The sequence below is a fragment of the Aulonocara sp. 'chitande type north' Nkhata Bay genome, linkage group LG22, assembly GCF_057382095.1.
Source record: "Aulonocara sp. 'chitande type north' Nkhata Bay isolate Kocher_YH1m ecotype deep benthic linkage group LG22, A_spYH_male_GT1.1, whole genome shotgun sequence".
NCBI lineage: Eukaryota > Metazoa > Chordata > Actinopteri > Cichliformes > Cichlidae > Aulonocara > Aulonocara sp. 'chitande type north' Nkhata Bay.
Genome location: NC_141364.1, coordinates 3,780,144 through 3,806,947, shown reverse-complemented (window position 1 = coordinate 3,806,947; position 26,804 = coordinate 3,780,144). Strand labels below are relative to the sequence as shown.

Genomic DNA, 26,804 nt, shown 5'->3' with positions numbered 1-26,804 from the left:
TCACTTCATTGTAGGGGTCGAGTTTTTCTTTATTTGTTACCTGTATATGAATCTACAGTGTTCAGTTGAGTCACATTCCAAATATGCTGTGAAAAACTCTTTTTAAACGAGTCGTGCTGGAGTCAGTCAGATGATTTCCATAGAGCGGCACTTTGCATCAGCAGCACCATGCTCCAGTGCTCTGGGAGAGTTTATAGTCCTGAGAGTTGAACACTGGATGACTGACAGCTGTCCTTCATCACAACAGAAGCCACAGAAATCCTCCTCATCAAAAACATGACTTTGATCTGCGTCCTCATCTGGACTCTCCTCTGCTGCTGCTTCACAGGTAAAGTCCAGAGAATCAAACTCCTCTCCTCTATCAACATCTGTCCCTCTGAAATGAAGCCCACAAAACCATGAAGCTGCTTTATGTTTTTGTCTCTGTGTCCTCAGAGACCAGAGGACAGATCACAGTGACTCAGCCTGGAGCAGTGAGCTCTGCTGTGGGAGCAACTGTGAGCATCAAGTGTACGACCAGTCAGGATGTTTATAACAACAACCATTTAGCCTGGTACCAACAGAAAGATGGAGGAGTTCCGAAACTGCTCATTTATGCTGCTAGCATTCGACAATCAGGGATTCCAGCTCGTTTTACAGGCAGTGGATCAAACTCTGACTTCACTCTGACCATCAGTGGAGTCCAGGCTGAAGATGCAGCAGTTTATTACTGTCAGAGTTTTCACTATCCTAACAGTCAGCGTGTGTTCACACAGTGAAAAACAGTTGTACAAAAACCTCCCTCAGTCAGACTGAACAGAAACTGAAGTGACTGCTGCAGCTGGAAGATACTGCAGAGACTGATACAGTTCACTGAGGACACACACACACACACACACACACACACACACACACACACACACACACACACACACACAGTGAAAGGCCATTTTTGTTGAAACACTTGTTTCCTGGTTAAGAGCATTGCTTAGAAACTCATGTTTGGTTTACTTTTCATTTTCTGTTTGGGAAGATTAGGGAACATAAGGACCTGTTTTCTTGTTTTGGCATTGCTCACATCCAAAACAAATAAACTCCTCTATACCAAAAACGAACCTTCTTATCAACTCACATGATCTTGTTGTGCAAATAAAGTCATCCTGTTTTTATTAAGCTGTATATTTTCAAACTTGAACATTGTTAAAATGATTTGGTCGATGCTTCATCTTTCACTTTGTTATTCTCCTGGTCTTTCATTTGTTCAACTGTGATGCTAAAGTTCAAAAAACAAATCCCAGAATTGTTTTCAGTTAAGCTAAGCAGTGGCTTCATGTTCTAATTATCTTTAACATTACAGGGCTCTAGAATAACTTTTTGCCTTGGTTGCACTGGTGCGCCACTTTTTCAACCGCATCGCTTAACACCGCGGTTTTACATGTGCCCTTTTTTGGGGGGAAATTGCTGTCCATACAGACAATATTGATTTGTAAATGATTAACTAACAATCTTGTTCTTGTGCTTAAAGTGCTTTGGCACTCTTTGCCCATAAGAATGCAGAGATGGCACCGGGTGTTATGGCACGCCGTCTTTCTCTCGGTTCTGCAATGTTTGTTTGTTGTGTTCTTAGTGGTGTCCCTGCTAGCTTGGAAAACCCACTCCCTGTTGGTGTATGAGCGACAGACGCTTTTTAACATCCGTGACTCACTGCTGATGCTCCACAGTGTTAGCGAGCGATCTGGAGGAATCCCGCCGCCGTGCCGGAGGAGCAGCTTCGCCGCGATCGCTGCTCTGCGCTTCCACAGGCCCCGCTGGTTTAGAAACTTATTCCCGTTAACGACAAGGAAGCAAGATGAACAGCAATTTTACTTGCTAGCAAGGGAGGCTGGTTGGAACCAGGCTCTTGGAGCTAAACGCTCCTCACCTGTCTGCTAGCCAGCATCAAGTAAACAGCCTTCCTTGCAGCTTTTTATTCTGAGAACACAAACACCACTCGTTGTAAAACCCCCCTATGGTCACAAAAGGTTAAAACACTGCGTGTGTGTGTGTGTGTGTGTGTGTGTGTGTGTGTGTGTGTGTGTGTGTGTTTGTGCGAGTATGTGAGTGTGTATGTTTGTTTGGTGGTGCGTTTGTGTGACCTCCTGCTTATCAAAAGGGTCATAAAAGCAGGAAGCTTACTAACCAAGAAAACAGAACCCTCACATAGGATGTCCCTATAATGAAACACTACAGCCTCCCCCACCAACAAACAGGCTGGAGAGGTGGTCAGAGACAAAGGAATGTCTTTGACCATGCTGCTTGAACTAAGTCTTACATATTTAAGTAACACAATGACAACATTTAACAATTTGACTCCAACAGTCCCCCCTTTTTGTCAACTTTGTACATAAATTTCCACTTATGCACCCTTGTGTTTGACAGTTCAGTATAGGCTTCATTCACACACAGCTCCTCACATCATTCACTTCCTACTGCTGCAAAAGTTCACAGTTCATACATGTACGAAACGTGCTTAGCAATTATCCTACTTCTCATTCATCTCACACACAGGAAACTACATCCTGCAAGGAAACAAATGAATGTCAACAGTCAAAAACAAGAATCAACGTTCTCAAAAGAATATGCACTACAATCCAAATGTATGCAGACATAGGCATTCAAACACATCCGTTGGTTTTTGGTTTGTCCATGTGGCTTCCAGCTATCTTCAAAGCTGTAGCCTGGTCAACACTCCTCTTTATGACCCCTTTCAAACCCCCAAATCTTCTCACTGTAGACACCCTGTGGGGTGATCGAGTCACCTGGTGAATCATCTGCATTTACAACTCCTCTCCTTTCCTGTTGTCACTGCAGAAAAAGTTTTTTAAAGGAAATTGGATCAAGTTGTTTATGATCTTCTCCCCCCTTTTTAAGTCATGTCCACCCATGGCTCAAAACTCCAACCAACTTATATAAGTGTACATGATGTAAATGTAAACAAAAGAAAGCCCCTTTGACTGTCTGGCTTTTTCTTCATAATGATAGCCATATTAGGACACATAAAGGCAATGGTTATATATCTATATATTTTAGCACAAATGACAATATAAAAAATATCAATCCTAACAATGTCCATGTGTCAAAGTAACTGAGAATAAAAAACAGAAAACATGAAGGAGATATTCCTGGCCTGGCTTTTTATAGCAGATAATCTTAAAAAATATTCTGCAATTTTGCATAATTTTAAAAAGTTTACATTTCTTCAGTATTGAACAGCAGAAAATAGGCTTTCTTGTCCGAGGTCATTGAAGTAAAAGAAAAAAAGAAAAAAAAAAGACAGAGGCTGACAGCGCTGTAAACAACGGTAGACTGGTGGGTAATAAGCGAAGAAATAATGCAGAAAACGGAGATTTGAGACGGGAAACTGTTCTTGAATACAGAGAGAGAGAGAGCTGTGCATGAAGTGTGATTTTTATCTTGGTGGAAACAAAACAGTAAAGTAAGAGGGAATTCATGACGATGTTTATCAGATGTGAATAGTTTGTTGCTTCTTTTGCTGCTGGTTCAGTCAATTTTGCTTGGAGAGAGACAAAATCTGCAGCTCAGAATCAGCACAAAAAAGACGTAAACAGCGCGGACCCGACGCATCAGAATCAGTGAGCTGTCGGCTTTCAGCCCGATGGCGTGTCCGTCTACGTGCCGTCGTGTGAGAAAGCAGAGAAAGCTGATTCTGATGTGTCGGGTCTGTGCTGTGTGTTTACACTGTGTGTCTTTGTGTGGAATCCGTTTACCTGCTCTCATTTACTGTTTGGTGGTTGATAAAATACTTTTGTGATCTTTAACCTGAGATTCCGGTGTTTCTGGGAAAATATATTTATTTTTAAAACTCGATTTAGGATTTAATGAATCAATGTCGCTTTATTCAAGCTACTCACCTCTCTCTATCTGCCTGTACTTTCAAACGTACAGACGGACTACATGAATATCTGAACTACGACCAATCAGAGAGGTCCCACCCCTGATTATCTCTGATTGGTTTAGACCACGATAGGAGCATAATGTGTGTCGGTTGTTGACCACAGGGAGAGTTTCAGAGTTGCAGAGAGTGTTTTTTTATTTATTTATTTTACTCGAATAGTTGGTCGTACCGCTGCGACCTGAGATTATTTTTAATCGCACTTGCGACCAAATTGGTTGCACTCTACAGCCCTGCATTACATTTAATTTTTCTAACTTAGCTTTGCTCCAGTGGTAATTAGAGTGAAAGGACTTGAAACTCAAAGTTTTACTCGTCTCTGTAAAACAAATTATTCATACCACCTTTACTTAACAGGAGCTTTACTGTGATAGTTTTAATACATTCTTCTATATTTAGTATGGTTTTAATATTTTCGTATTTTAAATTACGCAGGATATATGATAAAACAATAATTTACTTGCAAAGAGTTTTAATTTCTACACAAATACTTTCATTATGTGGAAAAAAAGTATTTGAGATGGAATTGTTTTATTTGATCTGAGAACAAAAAGAAATTGTTCATTGTTAATATATTTAGATCATATAAACAATATACAGGTACATTTATCAAAGAAAGTAAGAGAGAAAAAATACTACAGACGGGCATCTGAGGGTGAGGGGAGCATGCCAAGCTCCAATCGACAGCACAGTCGAGTTCAATGATGGCATCATGATTCTGTGAGCAGCACAGAAACCAGAAGCTAGGGTGGTGATGGGGAATGACCGACAGCAATTTCCTATGAACATCACCTAATGCTGTGTCACTGTGCTAAGCATACTTTAACAATCTGAAGAGGGTCTTCCTTTGTGTCATTGTTGTTGTCATTTGCATCATGACCACTTCTACAAGACTGCTAAAGTGATTCAACAGGTGGGATCATAACAGCAGTAAAACAACTGGATCCAATACCCTTTCTGAGAAAGGTTTTCTGCAGAGATAAAAAGGACAATAGAGGAGTCCTAAGTATTCCCCCCACAGGAAGAATGCCTGAAGTGAGGCGATGAGGGTTGATAGAGGCCATAAAAAGGGGCTCTATCATGTAATCATATATGCTTAGAGGTATCAATTGTATAATGATAGAGGTCTGATCCTTGGTAGTCTGCAAAGACTCTTCCAGAGTGTTCTGGCATGCACACACATCCTAAGGTCATGAGTGAGGTCGTACCTTCTTTAAATAGTATGGGAGGACACCTACTCTGTATCTGTTTAAGTATAAGAGCCTTTTGTTTAGGTGGACCGCTGGACTCCTGGCACCAGCTTTTAAGGAGACGTTCACAGGGCCATATCTTGATACACACACACACACACACACACACACACACACACACACATACATACAGTGCCTTGTCTTTGTAACCAAGGGGGGTTTACGAGGGGAGGTACTATTGTATTGTGTGAACTGTTTTCCCAATAGGAAGCGGAGGCCATCGTTGGGGTCATTTTGTGGTAGACACCGACGAGGCCTCCATTGCAAGTAAATCGATCGATCGCTGACTGTCTCGTTTTCTTCATGATGAATTAGTCTCTAAACCAGCGGGGCTTGTGGAAACACAGACCCAACAACACCCAGATAGAAGACTAGTATTAATAACTGACTGCACACTTATTTCCACACTGTCATCCTCGAGTAGGTGAGAGGAAACGATGTCTTGCCCCAAAGACATTTTGTAGGTTTGGTGGCTCCTTAGAGTACGAGCACCTGGATGACTGAGAGCCTTCACAGATCTATTTTCAAGCTGAGCTCAAAGGTCAAAGCCAAGCTTTTTTCAATACACTGCTCAGCTTTCTTTATCATAATCGTACACATCATGGTTTTGGGAGCTTCGTTTCAGAGAAATGATTTTTGCAAGATGAGAGATTGTTTCTCGAGACTTTCTCCAACTTTTCCTTGCTGTGCAAAAAATGATGGTATTTGTTTAAGAGACATACAGTGTGTGTGTGTGTGTGTGTGTGTGTGTGTGTGTGTGTGTGTGTGTGTGTGTGTGTGTGTGTGTGTGTGTGTCCTCAGTGAACTGTATCAGTCTCTGCAGTATCTTCCAGCTGCAGCAGTCACTTCAGTTTCTGTTCAGTCTGACTGAGGGAGGTTTTTGTACGACTGTTTTTCACTGTGTGCTCACCCACAGACTGTTAGGATAGTGCCAACACATACAGTAATAAACTGCTGCATCTTCAGCCTGGACTCCACTGATGGTCAGAGTGAAGTCAGAGTTTGATCCACTGCCTGTAAAACGAGCTGGAATCCCTGATACTCGACTGCTAGCAACATAAATGAGCAGTTTAGGAACTCCTCCATCTTTTTGTTGGTACCAGGATAAACGGTTGTTGTTATAAACATCCTGACTGGTCGTACACTTGATGCTCACAGATCCTCCCACAGCAGAGCTCACTGCTCCAGGCTGAGTCACTGTATATTGTCCTCTGGACTCTGAGGACACAGAGACAAAAACATAAAGCAGCTTCATGGTTTTGTGGGCTTCATTTCAGAGGGACAGATGTTGATAGAGGAGAGGAGTTTGATTCTCTGGACTTTACCTGTGAAGCAGCAGCAGAGGAGAGTCCAGATGAGGACGCAGATCAAAGTCATGTTTTTGATGAGGAGGATTTCTGTGGCTTCTGTTGTGATGAAGGACAGCTGTCAGTCATCCAGTGTTCAACTCTCAGGACTATAAACTCTCCCAGAGCACTGGAGCATGGTGCTGCTGATGCAAAGTGCCTCTCTATGGAAATCATCTGACTGACAGAAACATGCAAGTTAGAATAGAATAGAAAGCCTTTTTTTGTCACTATAAAGTTGTACAAAGAGATACAGAGAAAATGAGACAAAGACACAAAGTTGCAGGGGGAGAAGTGCCAGAAACACATTATATTAGATTAATATTTCAAACATGACAAAATGCTGATCTTACAGCATCAAAATGATTGTATCTCTACAGTTTAAACATTTCTTATGCACAGAGTGGATAGTCATATTTACTATATCAGTCTACTCTTCATTCTATCAGAAACAGTTTTCACAGCTCGTACATTTTCTTTTTACACATGTATGTAAGCATTGAGCCAAATGTAATAATGCCAACATATTAAATGAACAATAGTTGTCTCTTGTATATAATACATCTATATATACACTGTCACACTGTCATACTTGTCTTTGAGTGAAGAAATGAATGACCAACAAGACATTTTTTCTCCTTCATTTCTGTCACACAAAGCTGTATGAAACGTTTCTCGCGGTTAGTATCATGGTTGCTAGGCAACCTGAACAGCGCGACGCAGGCTAGACCGTCCCATTTCACAAGCCTCTCACTTCCGCACTTCTCGTACTCATAGTACGCACCGTAGTGCGCGTACTTCAAGCGTGCAGACCCTGAATTGGGACACAGCCACGGGCTTTACACAGAGACCTGACTGAACTGGAACAGAGGGAGCATGGGAACCAAACCTAGGAACTAGAAATCACAGCAAAAGACATAACCAGAATAACCTAAAGCATAAGATAATAATAATTAACACAAAACACTGGGTCACATGACCCAGGACCATGACACTTATAGCACTAGAATTAAATAATAAGGGAAGGATTCTGGATCAGCATCATGATGAAAACTTGTGGCCGTAGTATATACAGTATTCTGGAGAAGGTATAAAATGTCACCGTATGTGTGTGTGTGTGTTTTATGTGTATGGATTTTTTAAATTATTACTCATCATATATTACTGTCTATTAAACCTGATTTTTTCATCCCCATGATAGAACAGAGAAAACCCAACTCAGGAGTGGTCCAAACATTTATAATTCTTTATTCAATCATCTTCCAGAAGAGAGAGACCCCACACAGCCCAAAAGCCAGTTGCAAAATCTCTGGCTTAGAAGCCAAAAATGTGTCTCGGGACGGTGTAACTCCGTCACAACAGGTAACAATAACGCCTGTACCAGTTGTTGTATAGCAGAGGTGCTCAAGTATAAAAACAATAATAAACACAATGCTTTGGTTCTATAACATTTTTCTATCATTACTTTATTTTGGATTAGGTGCATGAGCTTTTAAGTATGGATAATTAAATAATAGATTAATGAAACACCAGAGTGTGCCCTGTTCTGAGATGTACAGCAAGTGGAGAGTGACAGATGAGATGAGGAGATGGAAGAGTGACTCACAGGCAGAGCCGAGTTCATTTCCCACAGTTTTGTTGTTTAATGCTTCCGAGCGCTGTCACCAATCTTTGCATTTTATTATCATCTCATAACCTTCTTTAATCAGCTGCCATCTCTGCTGTGGACTTTTTACTGTCTACAGTCTCAAAGCAACACAGACCTCCATCACTATCTGCAGCAGGAGCAGCAGCAACCCCTCAACAGCAACAGTGTTGTTGTTATTCAGCCTGGTTCCATGTGCCCCTTTTGAACTTTGAGCACCCGTCCCTTCCAGCATCTCTGCACGGCCCTGCTCAGAATCATTCATCTGTTTTAGGTTGACATTTTATATGTTTTGTAGAATAACAGGACAAACTGTGAGACTGGAAAGACCTGAGTTTCGTGCTCTGTTTTGTGACGTAGTGTGCAATGCTCAGCAGTATTATCATTTTAACTGGTTCTGTGCGCGATCTGAAGACACTAAGTGTTTGTGAGAGAACATAAAACTGTTTTGATGCATTTGTGAGGTTTTACCTGATGAGTTTTAAGTTTTGTGATTGTAGCTTGAAAATTAAATTTAATGTTTAGAGTTATGATAAAGAAGGTGGAAGCATTAAAGTGATGTATCTTAACAGTTGTTAAATGTAAATGACCAAATTGGATTATTGGAATATAGTTTTATTGTGTTTCGTTGTTTTTATGTAAAAATTATAATTTTAATATGTTATGAAATTATGATTTAAAGAATTCATATTGTTGAGATTGTTTGTTTCAGAGTCAGAGAGCCGTGTCTCTCTACAGTCAGAGGTTTTTGTACGGCGGCTCAATGACTTTGTATCACTGTGGTACACGTTCGGTGGAGGAACCAGACTGCAAGTTGGAAGTAAGTCAGCCGTAGAGCTTTTTTTTTTTAAATGTAATTTTCTTTTCTTTAATTTCATTTAATATGAAAGGCTAGGAAACTTTTTATGTAACTGATTAATTATTTTATTCATAAATTCTGTCCTAAGAAACAAAGTCAGCTTTGGAAATGAATATTCAGACACTCAGGACAATTTCCAATGAAAATCTGGGATGTTTCATATTATTCATTATTATTTCTAGTTCTGATGGTAAAGTTGTATTTTGAGGGCTTGTAGGTTTAGTTCAGTCACACAGAGAGCCGTGTCTCTCTACAGTCAGAGGTTTTTGTACGGCGCCTCAATGAGTTTGTATCACTGTGGTGGACTTTTGGTGGAGGAACCAGACTGGATGTTGGAAGTAAGTCAGACTTAAACCTCATTTACTTTAGCAAATTTCTTTCTTTTGATTATCTTAACTTTTCTGTTCAATGCGCCTAAAAAAAACCTCAGGAAAATAGTTTTTAGATAAATCTTCATGAAGAAACAAAGTTAGCTTCAGAATAAATGTTAAAATGAATATTAAACACAATATAAAACATCAGAGTGGACTTGAGGATATTTTACATATACATACATCTGGTTAAGTCTTGAGAGCTTTTAGTTTTAATCCAGTCTGACAGAGTCAGAGAGCCGTGTCTCTCTACAGTCAGAGGTTTTTGTACGGCGCCTCAATGAGTTTGTATCACTGTGGTGGACTTTTGGTGGAGGAACCAGACTGGATGTTGGAAGTAAGTCAGACTTAGAGCTTTTTTTTTTAATGTAATTTTCTTTTCTTTAATTTCATTTAATATGAAAGGTTAGGAAACTTTTTGTGTAACTGATTAATTATTTTGTTCATAAATTTTGTCCTAAGAAACAAAGTCAGCTTTGGAAATGAATATTCAGACACTCAGGACAATTTCCACTGAAAAAAGTTAAACTGCACAGAGTGAAGATAAAGATCTCTGGTGTTCTTATTGTATCATATCATTTAAAACAATGTAAGCAATAAAAAAACCACATTAGGTAAGTAGTGGTATTGAGTTTCTTATCCAGAACAAGCTGTTTATTATGAAGAACTGATGATGTTGAAGCTTAACATCTTTTAAAAGTGTTGACACATCTTTGTTTTGTTTTGTTTTTTTATTTCCAGTGTAGTTTGAACATATTTCAGCTCAAACTGTGTGATGATTCTCTCTGTGCTGATATGCATGAGAGGTTTCTGAAAGGGAAGTGAAACAATGTGTGAGTGAATGACTGGTGGAGCAGAAAAAACACCTGACAGAAACTTCTTAACGGAGAAAATCAAATTGTGGTTCCTGTCCTCTAAGCTGATTGGTGTTTCCTAGGTGATGCCCGCCCCGCCCTGAAGGTGCTGGGTCCCTCCAGTGAGGAGCTGAAACAGGGGGAGGCCACGCTCATGTGTTTGGCCAACAAGGGCTTCCCCTCAGACTGGAGTCTGTCCTGGAAGGTGGATGGCAGTGGCAGCATCAGCTGGGAGGAGAGCAGGAGCCCCGTGGTGCAGGAGAACGACGGCCTCTACAGCTGGAGCAGCACCCTGAGGCTCCCTGCAGACCACTGGATGAAGGTGGGCTCTGTGACCTGTGAGGCCACCCAGGGCTCCCACACTGTGGTCTCAGAGCCACTGATGAGAGACCAGTGTCCCCAGTCCTGAACTATATGTGACTTTTATGCTGGTCTTACTTTCACACTGCATTCTGTAGCTTTTTTTTCCAATTTCTTCTCTCATTTTTCATTGCTTTGTTTAAAGTTTAAAGTTTGTTTAAAGTTTTAAAGAATAAAAAAAATCTACATTAAATAAGGACCGAGTGTTTGTCTTACTTTTGTGGTGATGTGAATTTTAAACTCTAAATAATGATTTCCAGGGTTCTAATTGGAAGCCAGTGTGCTATCTGTAGTCTATATGAGTCGGTAGAATTAAGCCACTTTCAATACATGAAGTAAAGCAAAGTTTATGTTAAAGAGTAAGTGCGAAAGGGAATTGAGAGACACTGCCATTACTAAGCAGGATATTAAAGACATTACATTTATGCAAATTCATTGCATGCTGTGTAATGAAATGTTTCAGCATGTTGCAGTTTGTTGTATAAAACACTGAGCAGGTGGAGCAGAAAAGCGCTGTATAAGAATGAGTCTATTCTCGTGATCAGTGTTGGGGTAGGTATTTTAAGAAGTCATTTAATATACAGAGTTTTTTTGTTAAAAGTATTCAGTACGTTATTTTGGTGTTTTTGTTTCTGTAAAATCACCTGAAACACAACATGTCATAACTGTCATTGAACAATATGAACTTGTAGGCTACAGTCTCTCACACCAACATAAATCCCTATCCTAACGACAACACACATATTTTCTTTCTCTTGGCATTTAGGTATATGAATACCTGTCAAGGGTCCTTGACATACAGGTCTCCGACTCGGAGGACAAAAATTAATGTCCTGTGTCTTAGGAGGGCAGGATTGCTTTGCTTTTTCATTATACGATGCTTCGCAGTATTAGTTTTGCCTAACAACCTGTTTTTGACTCCTAAATTGTCATTAATGCAACCGCTCTACATAACAGTCAGTGTAACTGATTATAAATCTTTTATTCATGAACCTACACATTACGGTTTATTTACTAGGTGTATGTATTTTAACAGAGCAAGAGGTGGACCACACGTTTGAAGAGCTGCTGGTCTTTATAACTGGGGCTGACTTACTTCCACCACTGGGGTCCTGCAACATAGACTTTTATGATCAGGAGTCAGGGATGCGGTGCATCCCATACGCATCGATGTGCAGCTTATCCCTGTATCTTCCGAGACGTGTTGCATACGAGGATCAATTTAAAGATCTTATGAACACTGCATTAAAAGCATTCCTGGGATTTGGAAAGCTGTAGCTGCATTTACATGAACTGATGCTGGAAAGCTGTGGTTAAAACCTGTGGCCTTTTGGGATGAAGTTGTGTTATTCTAAGTGTTCTGAAATGGGATTGCTCCTGGGCTTCTTCAAAATTGTACATTTTAAAAGTGTTTAGTATAAAAGTTGTTTGTTTTTACAAATGTGACTGCATATAGTTGTATTTATAGTCCCGTTAAGACAGGTGGGGTATGCATGCAACAAGCCATGCACCAAAAAGTGATGCTCAGAAAATGCTTCAAGTATTGGAAGGAAAATAACAATTCATCTACAAATGTTCTTTTGAAAGGTTGTTGTGCAGTCATGTTTAAGTATTCGGTTATAATATACTGCATAGTTTCTTGTTGCTGCGTTGTGTTTGTGTTGTTTTTTTAAATGTGCAATAGCTGCCTAACAAACTTTGAACTGAAAGACGCTGACTTTTGTAAAATAAAAGTATTGTAATGTCAGTTCTCATGGTGTCTCTTTACAAATTAAAGTTGAGGCTCAACTGTTACTGTCAAATACTGGTGTTGGGATCCACTGACGAGGGCTGTTCAGTACACAGGTAAGTGCTTAAGTCGAGGTAAACGGTTCAATAAATTTACCTTCATCTGTTCTCAAACTGAGAGCTCAAGATTCCAGCTCAACTCAATTTGTTCAACTGCTTTCAGGAACAAAGCAGTTTTAACTCCTAAGTTTAAAGTCAGAGTTGGTTAACTCTGAGATTGGCAGCTGACCTTTGACTATAACCTGTTTAAATATTAATAACTCAATTTGAGGAATGTGAACATGTGTCAGTGCTATTATTAGAACACATACTAATATGCACAGAGGGTAATGAGGGAATACACCACAGAAGGCAGACACAGCTGAACCTCATCAGACATGACGAATACACTCACACAGAACGCAGAATCCAAATAAAACAGGGAACCAGAGAATAGCTCTGAGACACGGGTTGACAGAACATAAGGAACAGAGGGACGAAGAGATGCGACTGGAAAACAGAAAATAAATGAAAAGAATCATATTAATAATCAAAAAACATGAATAGGAAGTCAACAGGTCTTTGGACCGTGGCAGTGTTGAAGAGCAAAAAAGAGAAAATCTAAAAACCTGAGAAAGAAAAGATGGAAATTTGATCATTTGACTGATTTGGACTTAAAGTTTCTATTTGAAGTATTTGCTAAATTGTGCAGATAATTATGACTCACTGACTTTTGCTGACTTCATTTAGTGTTAGATTTTTTTTCTTACAGAAATATGATTTTTGATAATGATCGATATTTAGAAATTGAGATTTATTTGAGCTGGTATGAAGCAGAAGTCAAAGGTCATAAATGATTTGTTAAAAATAAATGATATATTTCCAACTTTCTTTTCCTTTAGCAACAATGACATTTTCACTCTGTGTGTGTGTGTGTGTGTGTGTGTGTGTGTGTGTGTGTGCCCTCAGTGAACTGTATCAGTCTCTGCAGTATCTTCCAGCTGCAGCAGTCACTTCAGTTTCTGTTCAGTCTGACTGAGGGAGGTTTTTGTACGACTGTTTTTCACTGTGTGAACACATACTGACCGTTGATAACATGAAAACTCTGACAGTAATAAACTGCTGCATCTTCAGCCTGGACTCCACTGATGGTCAGAGTGAAGTCAGAGTTTGATCCACTGCCTGTAAAACGATCTGGAATCCCTGAATCTCGAGTGGTAGCAGAGTAAATGAGACGTTTGGGAACTCCTCCATCTTTCTGTTGGTACCAGGCTAAACGCTGATAGTTGCTATGAACATAAACATCCTGACTGGTCCTGCAGTTGATGTTCGCAGTTCCTCCCACAGCAGAGCTCACTGCTCCAGGCTGAGTCACTGTGATCTGTCCTCTGGACTCTGAGGACACAGAGACAAAAACATAAAGCAGCTTCATGGTTTTGTGGGCTTCATTTCAGAGGGACAGATGTTGATAGAGGAGAGGAGTTTGATTCTCTGGACTTTACCTGTGAAGCAGCAGCAGAGGAGAGTCCAGATGAGGACGCAGATCAAAGTCATGTTTTTGATGAGGAGGATTTCTGTGGCTTCTGTTGTGATGAAGGACAGCTGTCAGTCATCCAGTGTTCAACTCTCAGGACTATAAACTCTCCCAGAGCACTGGAGCATGGTGCTGCTGATGCAAAGTGCCTCTCTATGGAAATGATCTGACTGACTTCAACAGGATTACATCGCGAGCAGTCATCACATTGTGAATTCACAGGTGCCATTCCGATCAGTCAACATGGTTTGAGAGTCATTTGCAAAATCATCTAAATGATATGAGTCATACTTATTCAGAAAAGTATATTTTAACATCCCCTGGTCTAGTTTTGTTTTGGTTGCTGTGGCTCTAAGTCAGCACAGACTTGGATCAGTCAAATAATGCTGTTTAGTAATGGATCGATCAAATTAACATTTTACTGAAATTCAAAGTAAGTTCTCTAAATTTGGTCCTGTATTGGAGCAGATAACATGTGGACGTCTGTGCCACAAGGATACTCCTTTTTTTATTTATTTAATTTCAGAGGCTCAAAAATAACTGAGCAATTGTCTTCAAGCCATTTCATCAACAGATAAAGCCTGTCCTGTCATTTTTCTAAGACAAATTAAACAGATGAGTTGATTTCAAATTATCTGATTGCATTTATTGGTTGTTAATTAGATCCCTGCATATGAGGTCAAATGAACTATCAAAATCACCAACCCCCCCCTCTGTCCCCTTCCGGCTGCCTCTGCCTCAATTTTATCCCACAACTTAGACATTCACATTATTCACACTCTCATTACACATACATATAGGATCTTGGGGGTGGGCACAATCACGGAGTCCATATTACCATCAGGGTGTACACCTCACCCCTGGCGTCGTTGCCCACCTCTCAAGGTTAAATACACGTAGACATTGAGGGCTATCAGGAGGGACTATGCGCTTACCTGCTGCTCTCTGGCAGGTAGCTCCATGCCCTCCTGGGTTTTAATTGCACCTTAGAACACACATGCATCAACACTACAATGAGCGGGTGGAGGGAGGTTTGGAGTCTTCTCCCACCCCCATTCTCTGCGGCCTGCTGGAGCAGGAGGGCTAGGAGGAGTTGGCCGTCCGACTGCGGTCTGGAGTGTGGGGCCTCCCTGCTGCTACGGAGTCGGGGTGGTCTGCCTCCCCCCACCGCAGGGAAAAGGGTAACACCACCTGGGTCTGGGTGCAGTTCCCCCCTCCAGGGGCAAGGGTACCTAGACCCGGTTTGTAGAGTACGCTTGGGGAGTGTGATCGTGTGTACAGCGTCTCTTTATGTCTGTCTCCACGTTGGTTGAGTGTGGAGTGAGTGCATATGAGAGCATGAGGGGGGGAATGGATGTTTGTGTCTGTGTGTGCCTGTATGTCTGTGTCTATATGTCAGGTTGGGTATCAGACACCACCTCTCTGGGGACACCTCAGGCCCTCCAAGGTTTGGAGGCCTATCTCCACCCACCACCACTTCCCCTGCCGGTGGCGGACTCCCTCAGGTGTCGGTGCGTTGGTGGTTCTTTGTGTCTGGGGGTGGGCGTCCAGGTACACACCGGCTCACTCCTTGGCGGCCGCTTATCGGGGCCTGGAGCCTGGGAATCGCTCGGGCCACTTCGGAGGTGGGGTGCCCCCGGCCTCTCGGCCTGGGGCTCGGTCACTCAGGCACAGCTGGCTGCCGGCGGAGCTCACGGGCACGTCACTGCAACTCCCCCTGGCTTCTGCTCCGCGGCTGCTGAGTGAACCCTCATCTGGGACTCTCCTCAGCTCTTGCTGGGACAGTGGCGCGGCTGCCCCTCTGTTGGTTTTCCATGGTCTCTTGTGTTCTGGGGGCCTCTGGATGTCTGGAGTTTTGATCTCCTCCATACCTGCTTCATACCCTGGAGGACGGGGCTGTGGCCCCCCCCCACACTCCCTAGCAGATCGTTACATGGAGAAACCTTTGGAATACAAGCACGCTGATCCACACAGGTATGCACACGGGTGTTCACTGCTCGTAGACTTAAATTACACCTTTCTTGGCTACTACTTCGAAGCACATCTGTCCTGCGTGCTGCACAACAACATTGAATATTTAGTATTTACTGCTGTTTACACTTAGCTAGATTAATGCGATGGTGTTGTGTTTAGTATGTTGCTTTGTTTTTTTTGGTTTTTTTTGTCTTCTATTCTTCTCTCAACAGGTGATCCAGGAGATTTTTATTTTTTTTCTCCCCCCCTTTCTCACTGTCCCTCTCCCCTTCTGTTTTTCCTTTCCTTCCTCTTTCTTTCTCCCTTTCCTATCCCTCACTGATGTCTGTCCCGTCTGTAACATCTGAAAATAAAATATAATAAATAATAAAAACAAAGATCGACCAAATGGACCAATATGGCAATGCCACGAAGATCCATTTGGCAAAGTAAATCCATTGGGTATCCTTCTTGGTCTTCAGACAACAATTCTGATGGCTAAAGAACCAAATGGGACAGGCAAAAAAAAAAAAAAAAACCCCAAATCAACAACCTGGTTCATTTTTAAAAGGAATGATTGTATTGGCCAGCACAACAAAAATAAGGCCTAAAAGACCACAGAAGAAAGCTGAAACGAATGAGGACAGAATTCATAGTTTAAGGAAAAAAACTCTACCACAGCTTAATTTTGAGTACTTTACACGTCATATTCATTAGTCTAAAATACTCTCTAAGGGGGAAATTGACTGGTTTTTCTATAGTGCTTTTCTGCTCATTCACCCATAAAGAAATACAAGAACATTTTTGTATGGTTTTCCTACTGGAATGCTTTCTATACAACATTCAAACACATTTAGACTGAGATGGATGCATTGGATGGATGCTTCTGAGCTACAGTAGCCCCAGGTGGCTGTATCATAGTCTAAGTCTACTACCAAGAGATCAAGAGTCATCTTCATGAAAGGAAACTCTTACCAGTTACAAACTGCTGGTTACACTCAAGAACTGGAAGACTGGATTAGACTTTGCCAGAAAAACACAGAACAATCAGGAACAGTTCCAAGATGAAATTTTATCAGCATAATTAGAAAAGAAAATGATGAAGAAGGAAAACTGATCTGAAGCATATCACATCATCTGTCAAAGATGTTGGAGCCAATGTTACTCATTGGAGTAGTTGGAAAGTCATTGGACATCACTTCACAGTGCAAATAGATAATGACCCAAAGAACACTGACAACCCAAGACTTTCTCAGGTGAAGAAATGGTCAAGTCACCTTTTTTTTGGTCTCCTATTATTAAATAGCCACAAGGCTCAAAATGTGGGTTTAGTGTCAGGGATACAGTTAATTTAAGATTTAAGCTAGGTGTTAGAGTTCAGGATTCATTTTTAAGGTTAGGGTAAGAGGCTGGGGAAAGCATTATGTCAACTAGATGTCCTCACTAAGGTATAAAGAGCATTTATTTGTGTGTGTGTGTGTGTGTGTGTGTGTGTGTGTGTGTGTGTGTGTGTGTGTGTGTGTGTGTGTGTGTGTGTGTGTGTGTGTGTGTGTGTGTGTGTGTGTGTGTCCTCAGTGAACTGTATCAGTCTCTGCAGTATCTTCCAGCTGCAGCAGTCACTTCAGTTTCTGTTCAGTCTGACTGAGGGAGGTTTTTGTACGATTGTTTTTCACTGTGTGAACACATCCTGATTGTTAGGATAGTGAAGACTCTGACAGTAATAAACTGCTGCATCTTCAGCCTGGACTCCACTGATGATCAGACTGAAGTCAGAGTTTGATCCACTGCCTGTAAAACGATCTGGAATCCCTGATATTCGCTCATATGCACGCTTAATGAGCAGTTTGGGAACGTCTCCATCACCCTGTTGGTACCAGGCTAAAATATGGTTGTTGCTATGAACATAAACATCCTGACTGGTCGTACACTTGATGCTCACAGTTGCTCCCACAGCAGAGCTCACTGCTCCAGGCTGAGTCACTGTGATCTGTCCTCTGGACTCTGAGGACACAGAGACAAAAACATAAAGCAGCTTCATGGTTTTGTGGGCTTCATTTCAGAGGGACAGATGTTGATAGAGGAGAGGAGTTTGATTCTCTGGACTTTACCTGTGAAGCAGCAGCAGAGGAGAGTCCAGATGAGGACGCAGATCAAAGTCATGTTTTTGATGAGGAGGATTTCTGTGGCTTCTGTTGTGATGAAGGACAGCTGTCAGTCATCCAGTGTTCAACTCTCAGGACTATAAACTCTCCCAGAGCACTGGAGCATGGTGCTGCTGATGCAAAGTGCCTCTCTATGGAAATCATCTGACTGACTTGAATCAATCTGACGATGCTGTTTATCAGGAATAATTCAATCCATCGTAGTATTGAGCAGATATATCAGTTTGTGTCATGGTCCCTGTGCCCCGCTGGTCAATCCTCTATTGGGCAATATGTTTGTGGTTTGTTTGCTCTCTCGCCCTCTCTCTCTCACTCTCTCTCTCTCTCTCGCCACGGCGATGCTCACTGCGGGCTCCCGCTGCTGGCCCACACACCTGCTCATCACCACACCGGCCGCTGATCCCAGCTGATTACTGTACTACTTAGATGGCGAGTCTGCACTAGTCTTCGCTGGATCGTTGAGCTATCAGTGTCAGTTAGACTTGTGTTTCGGCTAACCTTCACCTTGAGAATTTCTTATTATTATCCTGCTAACCCGACGTTTTTTGTGTAGATCGTTTTTGGAACCCGATGCGGAGAGGAGTGATTGAAGGGGGAACTTTTTGTACAGAAAGTGTGGAACACCCTTCTCCCAACCCTGTTTCCCACGGACCCTGGCGACCCGGACCCGTTTCCCCTGCACGTTGTATATAGCCACTTGGTGTATGTGTTCACTGTAAATAAACGCACTGTCCTTCGCTTAAAGGAAAACCCTGGCCTGCGCCTGAGTCTCTTTCGGAACCCCTAACAGTTTGTTCTTCAGAATATTCTTATTCCAAAATTTTTTCTATTATTTAAATGTTTTGTTTTATGGTTCATTGATGGATTCACATGTTTATCATAATATTTAGTAAGGATATATCTGGATTAATTTAAAATATGAATTAACGAGGTCACAGGTTCATGCTGTAGAGTAGCTGAGCTTAGTCTCAGAGAGTGAGGAGCTCAGACATGTGGAGGTACAGTCACTGCTCTTTGCTTCAAAGGACTTCTTATAAAACACAAACAGAAACAATCAGTATCTTTTAAATGAGGCTGTTATCTCTGACAGCAATACCTATAACACCTCTTTCTGTAGCTATGATCACAACCATGTGACATGTAACAGTGGGGCAGATCAAGCATCGTTGTTCACTGCTATTGATGTTTTTTTAATCACCAATTACAAACAATTACACAACTGAATTCCAGCTTTATTCAAATGAATAAAATTAAGTAATAAAACCCATCATGATAGAATCTCTGTTATCATCACGGACACTTTAAGTTCAAGAACATGTACCTGGATAAAAGCTGCTGTTGGAGGTAAAATCCTCAGACTGAACTTGGGACCTTCACATTTCTAATTCTTACAGAATTTAATGAGCAGAAACAAACAACTGATTGTTTAGAATTTATGATTGTTCAGCACTTTTCTGCACCTTACTGAGTGCTTACATTTGAGTCTTTCATGCTACTCTGTATACAAATCTGTACATCTGTGTCCATAACAGAGAGAGCCAAAATGGGTATGTTTGATTTGCCTTCTGTGGCGGAGGTGTGGTCCTTGGCTCATCTGCAGGGGAGGAGTGGTACAGTGAGCTCAAGGGGGCGGTGCCGGGAGGCAGGTGAGCCACAGGTGGTGGCGACTGACTGATGACGCTGTCTCTTTCTGTTTCTCTATATAGTGAAGACAGAGTCGAGCGGGGACGGGGAGAGCTGGACTGGAACAGACTGTGTTCCTTGAGTTCATAACTGTCAGTAAAACGCAATAATAGTGAGCACAATCATCGTGTGTGTTGTGTACTTTTACACCTTTCTAACAATCCTATTTATGTGAAGTTGGGATAAGGTTCCAAGAAACTTAAAACCTCTGTGAAGTGTGAGTGAGGTCAAAGGTCATGAAGCTCAAGTGTCAGCATTATAAGTTAGCTTTTTAGGAGTTTCACCATTTTTCTGTTGGTAACAGAACATGTCATTACCTTCATCTACTCCAGGATTGGTTGTAAATCTGAGGGTGATGGAGACCAATAAACTTCTTTTGATGAAATAATACACACTATGTTTGTTGACTCCAGAAACACCAACAGTGACATCTGGAGGAGGTTCCCCACATGTTTTGTTTTTTGTTTTTTTGATTTTTTTTGTAATGTGCGTTACACGTGTGGCATGCCACTATACTGTGGAGAACAACAGTCACTTATGGGGAAAAACGCTCGTCCCAAACGAGTTTAAAGGCATTTGAGTCTCAAAAAGTGGTTTTAGTGTCAGGGTTACAGTTAGGTTATAGTTAGGCATTCACTTTTGATGGTTAAGGTTATAGTAAGCAGTTAGGAAAAGCATCATGTCAATTAGATATCCTCACTAAGATATGAAAGCCAGTGTATTTCTTTGAGTGTGTGTACTCAGTCAACTGTATCAGTCTCTGCACTTGAGAGAGGTTTTTGTATGATGGCTTTTCACTGTGTGAACACATACTGGCTGTTAATGTAGTGCTGACTCTGACAGTAATAAACTGCTGCATCTTCAGCCTGGACTCCACTGATGGTCAGAGTGAAGTCAGAGTTTGATCCACTGCCTGTAAAACGAGCTGGAATCCCTGATTCTCGACTGCTAGCAGAGTGAATGAGACGTTTAGGAACTCCTCCATCTTTCTGTTGGTACCAGGATAACCAATTACTATAAATATTCTGACTGGTCCTACACTTGATGCTCACAGTTCCTCCCACAGCAGAGCTCACTGCTCCAGGCTGAGTCACTGTGATCTGTCCTCTGGACTCTGAGGACACAGAGACAAAAACATAAAGCAGCTTCATGGTTTTGTGGGCTTCATTTCAGAGGGACAGATGTTGATAGAGGAGAGGAGTTTGATTCTCTGGACTTTACCTGTGAAGCAGCAGCAGAGGAGAGTCCAGATGAGGACGCAGATCAAAGTCATGTTTTTGATGAGGAGGATTTCTGTGGCTTCTGTTGTGATGAAGGACAGCTGTCAGTCATCCAGTGTTCAACTCTCAGGACTATAAACTCTCCCAGAGCACTGGAGCATGGTGCTGCTGATGCAAAGTGCCTCTCTATGGAAATCATGGAAATGCCCTTGTCCATTATAAAAGGTTTACTCTGTGTTCAAGAATCAGTGATTTGGTATTTCTGTCTGCTGTAATTTCATCTTTTTTTCCTCTTTCTCTTTTTAATTAATCCATTGAGTTATTCATAAAATCAGCAATTTGTGTTTTGTTGATTATTTTTAAAAGCATTTTTTTAAAGTTTTACATTGTGCATCTTATGCTGAGCAAGCTTTGGTTGTGAGGATTGGGCAGGCTATTCTGTGACGTACTTAAAATCTGGTAATACAGATGGTAAATATTTGCACGAAGAAAAGTCATCATTTCTTCATCGTGCTCTGTACTACACTATAAAGATTACAGCATAAACACATAAGCAGCACATCGTCAGTACTTATACTGAATCTTTGCACCACACCATGTGTGTTACTCATGGCCATTGATCAGTGGCTGTTGATTAATGGTTATGAGAATTTGCATATTAATGATCAAGGAACTGACCTCCCAGCCCATTGGTCCTTCAGTGGGCTGGTTTCAGTCATTATGCAAATGCACTGTTTCTAAGGTTGGAGAAACCTGCAGTCAGCTGAGACTGAAGAAGTCACCTGGATGAGTGACGAAACGTTTCTCCCCCTGAAAACGCTGCGTCCAGATGAACAGAATCAACCTTGTGGGTTTTACTTACCTGGATGATTGAGCGTGCATCAAGACACCATGTGCGTTAGTGCCTAATTATGAATAATATTACTCAGATATTGATCAGTGACAAACACAAAAGGCTACAGTTTCAAATATTTTAGACTCTCTGACTGGTGAGAGTAAAATGCTGAACATTTGTCTCAATGCTAGATAGAAAGCACTCAGGCATAGGATTTAGTGTTTATACGAATGTCTGTGGATGAGGCATGTTTTATGAAGAGCTTTGTCTATGTTTATATGTCTGGTTGGGTCTTAGACTCCATCTCACCGCCCCCCCACACACACCCGTCTGGGGCTCTCCCCAGCTTGTTTCTAGGAGGGAGGCGGCTGTCCCTCCAGTGGTCCTGCTTGGGCTCTTGTGCTCTGGGGGGAATCTAGATGTCTGGGTCCTGGATGTCCTCCGTGCTTGCTCCATGTCCTGGGGGGCAGTGCTATGGCTCCCCACAATTACTATTAGATAGTTACATGGAGAAACCTTTTGAAAACAAGCGCACTCACGCACACAGGTGTGCACAGACACTCACTATCTTCCTTGGATGCTGCCTCTAAGCATATCGTCTGCTGTCGGTCTTTTGTGCTGCTCAGTAGCATTCAGTCTTTATTATTTACTCTTACTTATGCTTATCTAGGTTGTTGCTGTGGTCTCCCTACTGTGTTGTTCTCTTTTTGCTTGTTTTCTTCTTTTTCTTCCAGCAGGTGATCTCATGGGTTTTCATTGTCTTTTCTCACTGTCCCTCTTCCCCTCTGTTTTTCTTTCCCTCTACTTTTCTTAAACTTCTCTTATCTGTCTTTCTCTTTACGATCCCCCGGTTATATCTGTTCCAATTCTAATCATTTAAAAAAAATAAAAAATAAAAAATAATGAAGATCAATCAAGTGGACCAGTATGGCACTGATTCACTTGAGAAAATAAATCTGTTGAGAATTTTTCTTGGCCTTCAGACAATAATTCTGATTGCTTCAGTGCCGAACGGGACAGGACAAAAAAATGTGATCGTCCAAAAGCTCATGGATTGAACTGTATTTAAACTAACATTGTATGATGGTATTTGAAGAAGTCACATCAGCTGAGTCATGGCTGCTGTGCAAACAGTGAATGATTTTGTTGAGTTTGTTTGTCTCAGAGTCAGAGAGCCGTGTCTCTCTACAGTCAGAGGTTTTTGTACGACGCCTCAATGAGTTTGTATCACTGTGGTACACGTTCGGTGGAGGAACCAGACTGCAAGTTGGACGTAAGTTTATTCTGGTTTACTATCAAATACTGTCTTTTTATTAAAGTGCATTTAACAATTTCTCTTCTGATTTTAAGAGAAAAGCACGTAGCTTTACAATAAGTTTGATGCTGGAATTTTTTATCATCCTCTTGTGTCGTGGAGGATAATTCAGATCTGCTCTGTCAAAATATTATGTCTACATTTCAGTCAAATTAAACTGAAAAAAAAATCTAACAATAACATAAAGAAGAAAAACTTTCAAGTATTGTTTGAAATTACTTTGAGTTTATGTGAATTTTAAAAATTGTTTTAGATATACAGGAAGAGCATTTCGTTTCGCTGAATTAATTAATTTATTCTATTTATTTGTTTCCAGTTAATATTAATGTCAGTCATGTACAATATTGATGATTTTAAACTTGTTTTGTAAATGTTTCCACATCTGCTTCTTTTATTTCCAGTGTAGTTTGAACATATTTCAGCTCAAACTGTGTGATGATTCTCTCTGTGCTGATATGCATGAGAGGTTTCTTAAAGGGAAGTGAAACAATGTGTGAGTGAATGACTGGTGGAGCAGAAAAAACACCTGACAGAAACTTCTTAACGGAGAAAATCAGCTCTTACAGTAAAGGTGTCCCACTGTCTGTGGTTTGATTGACAGCTGTGTGCTCCCTGTGCTCTAAGCTGATTGGTGTCTCCTAGGTGATGCCCGTCCCGTCCTGACAGTGTTGCCCCCCTCCAGTGAGGAGCTACAGCAGGGGACTGCAACAATCACATGTCTGGCCAACAAGGGCTTCCCCTCAGACTGGAGTCTGTCCTGGAAGGTGGATGGCAGTGGCAGCATCAGCTGGGAGGAGAGCAGGAGCCCCGTGGTGCTGCAGAACGACGGCCTCTACAGCTGGAGCAGCACCCTGAGGCTCCCTGCAGACCGCTGGATGAAGGTGGGCTCTGTGACCTGTGAGGCCACCCAGGGCTGCCAGGCTCTGGTCTCAGAGCCACTGAGGAGAGACCAGTGTCCCCAGTCCTGACCTGACTCAACCAGATACTGGTTTAATGCTCTCATTCTCAACTCTGTAACTGTCTCTCCATCTTTCTTTTTTAAGAACAAATAAAGACTAAAACTGTTATTTTCTTTCTCATAATGACAACATTCATGTTTTAGGTAATAAAGATGTTTTGCAAAGTGAATTTTGGTTGAATCAGACATTTAATTTTATTCAAATCTACAAACCTGCACTTGATGAATATATGTTTCATTTAGAAGAATTCAGACCAACTCTGCACTCCAACATGATGTCTTTATTTTACACTGGTAAAATAAAACACAGGCTGAAAGAACCATTAAGGAGATCTGCATTTTGGCAAAAGCTGAAAAAGGAGTTTTAAAGTTGTACAGGTTATTTTTATGTTTATTTAAATGTGTGTGGTAGGTTGTTGGTGGTGTTGCTCACCTGTACCAGACAAACTGGTTCATGAAGCAATGCTGGGACCTGGTTACCACGGAAACAGTCTCACCAGACTACAAAGCAAGTCTAAAGAAGAAAGAGTCTTTAGTGTCTCTAATGAGCTGTTTGTTCTGAGGAGAACTCACAGACAGGAGAGTCAACGAATGCAAGGAGTGCTTAGAAAGAATCTGAAGAACAAAGTTTTAATTTCACTGACGAACAAGGAGAAGATTAAATGAATGATGACATGAACAAAATATGAAAAAACACCTTCGGTTCAATAACAGCTTTTTCACTCATGTTCATGTTTGATGATATGTTTACACTTAAATTCACAGGTGTGTTGTTTTTATTTTGAGCCTCACTGATCAGGAACATTTTCAGCTTTTTGGATTCAGATTATTTTATCTTGATATAGATTCAGTGTTTGCTCTAAGGTCAAAGGTCATGAACAAGACTTATCCTGGTATCTGTTAATGGCCCACGTTTGTTCTTTAGTTAAATATATATTTGAAAGTTGAGCACAACATACATGCGATGTAGGACACAAAATTGTGATGAATCACTTCATTTTGTGTGTGTGTGTGTGTGTGTGTGTGTGTGTGTGTGTGTGTGTGTGTGTGTGTGTGTGTGTGTGTGTGTGTGTCCTCAGTGAACTGTATCAGTCTCTGCAGTATCTTCCAGCTGCAGCAGTCACTTCAGTTTCTGTTCAGTCTGACTGAGGGAGGTTTTTGTACGACTGTTTTTCACTGTGTGAACACATACTGACTGTTAGGATAGTGAAAACTCTGACAGTAATAAACTGCTGCATCTTCAGCCTGGACTCCACTGATGGTCAGAGTGAAGTCAGACTTTGATCCACTGCCTGTAAAACGAGCTGGAATCCCTGATTGTCGACTGCTAGTGTAGTAAATAAGACGTTTGAGAGTTTCTCCAGCTTTCTGTTGGTACCAGGCTAAACAGTGATTGTTGCTATGAACATAAACATTCTGACTGGTCCGACACTTGATGCTCACAGTTGCTCCCACAGCAGAGCTCACTGCTCCAGGCTGAGTCACTGTGATCTGTCCTCTGGACTCTGAGGACACAGAGACAAAAACATAAAGCAGCTTCATGGTTTTGTGGGCTTCATTTCAGAGGGACAGATGTTGATAGAGGAGAGGAGTTTGATTCTCTGGACTTTACCTGTGAAGCAGCAGCAGAGGAGAGTCCAGATGAGGACGCAGATCAAAGTCATGTTTTTGATGAGGAGGATTTCTGTGGCTTAATAATAATAATAATAATAATGATGGATACTTTATTGATCCCCATGGGGAAATTACTTGTTTTTCTCTGCATTTGACCCATTCACTCAGTGAAGCAGTGGGCAGCCCACTAAGCAGGCGCCCGGGGAGCAGTGTGTAGGGACGGTACCTTGCTCAGGGGTACCTCAGGGTAGCCGTTAAGTGGATTCGAACCGCCGACCTTCCAATCATGGGGCGACCACTTTACCTACTGAGCTATCCCTGCCCTGGCTTCTGTTGTGATGAAGGACAGCTGTCAGTCATCCAGTGTTCAACTCTCAGGACTATAAACTCTCCCAGAGCACTGGAGCATGGTGCTGCTGATGCAAAGTGCCTCTCTATGGAAATGAACTGACTCCAGCAGGACTGCATAATTAGTCTTTGCAATGTGAATTCACAGGTTTCCAACATGTTTTGAGATGTAATTGGGTTGGTAGCTTTTTATTATTCTATTTATTACTTTATCCAGGACCTTTAAGCCTTCTCCTGATACACAATCTGGTAATGTGGATTAAAAGCAGAATTAAACATTCATTCAGCTACTGCTATAAAAGTGATCAATGAACCTTTTGGTGTGACTTTTTTCCTAGACTGACTCCAACACAGACTTGGACCAGTCTCATAATGCTGTTTAATAATGGATCAATCAAATTAACATACCACTGAATAAAGGTCTCAAAGTCAGTTTTCTAAAATCTGGAATGTGTTTGAACAGACTGCCACAAGGATACGTCTTTTTTTTTTAAAGCCATTTCATGGACAGATAAGACCTGTTAATTAAACAGATCATTGATTGATTTTAAGTAAAATAATTGCATGTATTGTTAATTAATTACTATCCATATGAGGTCCAAAGAGATCATCACCACAGGAAATAACAAAATAAACATAAGAGCAGAAACTTTAGGACCGTCCGAATCAACCACCTGGTTCATTCGTAAAAGGAACAAATGCATTGGACAGCACGATACTAAAAAGGCCTGAAAAACCACTGAGCTGCACTCAGCTCCCACTGAAGGTTTGGACTAAGAGGCTGCTGGCTCTGTGGCCC

At 41.4% G+C, this 26,804-nt stretch overlaps 1 protein-coding gene and 1 pseudogene across 1 annotated transcript; both read left to right on the top strand.

Moving 5' to 3' along the window:
• The first annotated feature begins 235 nt into the window (after positions 1–235).
• Positions 236–10,725, top strand: LOC147303228 (immunoglobulin kappa light chain-like). Its single transcript, XM_086280546.1, has 4 exons — positions 236–328; positions 436–749; positions 9,336–9,369; positions 10,340–10,725. The coding sequence occupies exons 1-4, from the start codon at positions 277–279 to the stop codon at positions 10,663–10,665; spliced, it is 726 nt and encodes a 241-aa protein (XP_086136672.1). The 5' UTR covers positions 236–276; the 3' UTR covers positions 10,666–10,725.
• Positions 10,726–19,575: 8,850 nt separating this feature from the next.
• On the top strand, positions 19,576–24,053 carry LOC147303227 (Ig kappa-b4 chain C region pseudogene; annotated as a pseudogene).
• Positions 24,054–26,804: the final 2,751 nt, after the last annotated feature.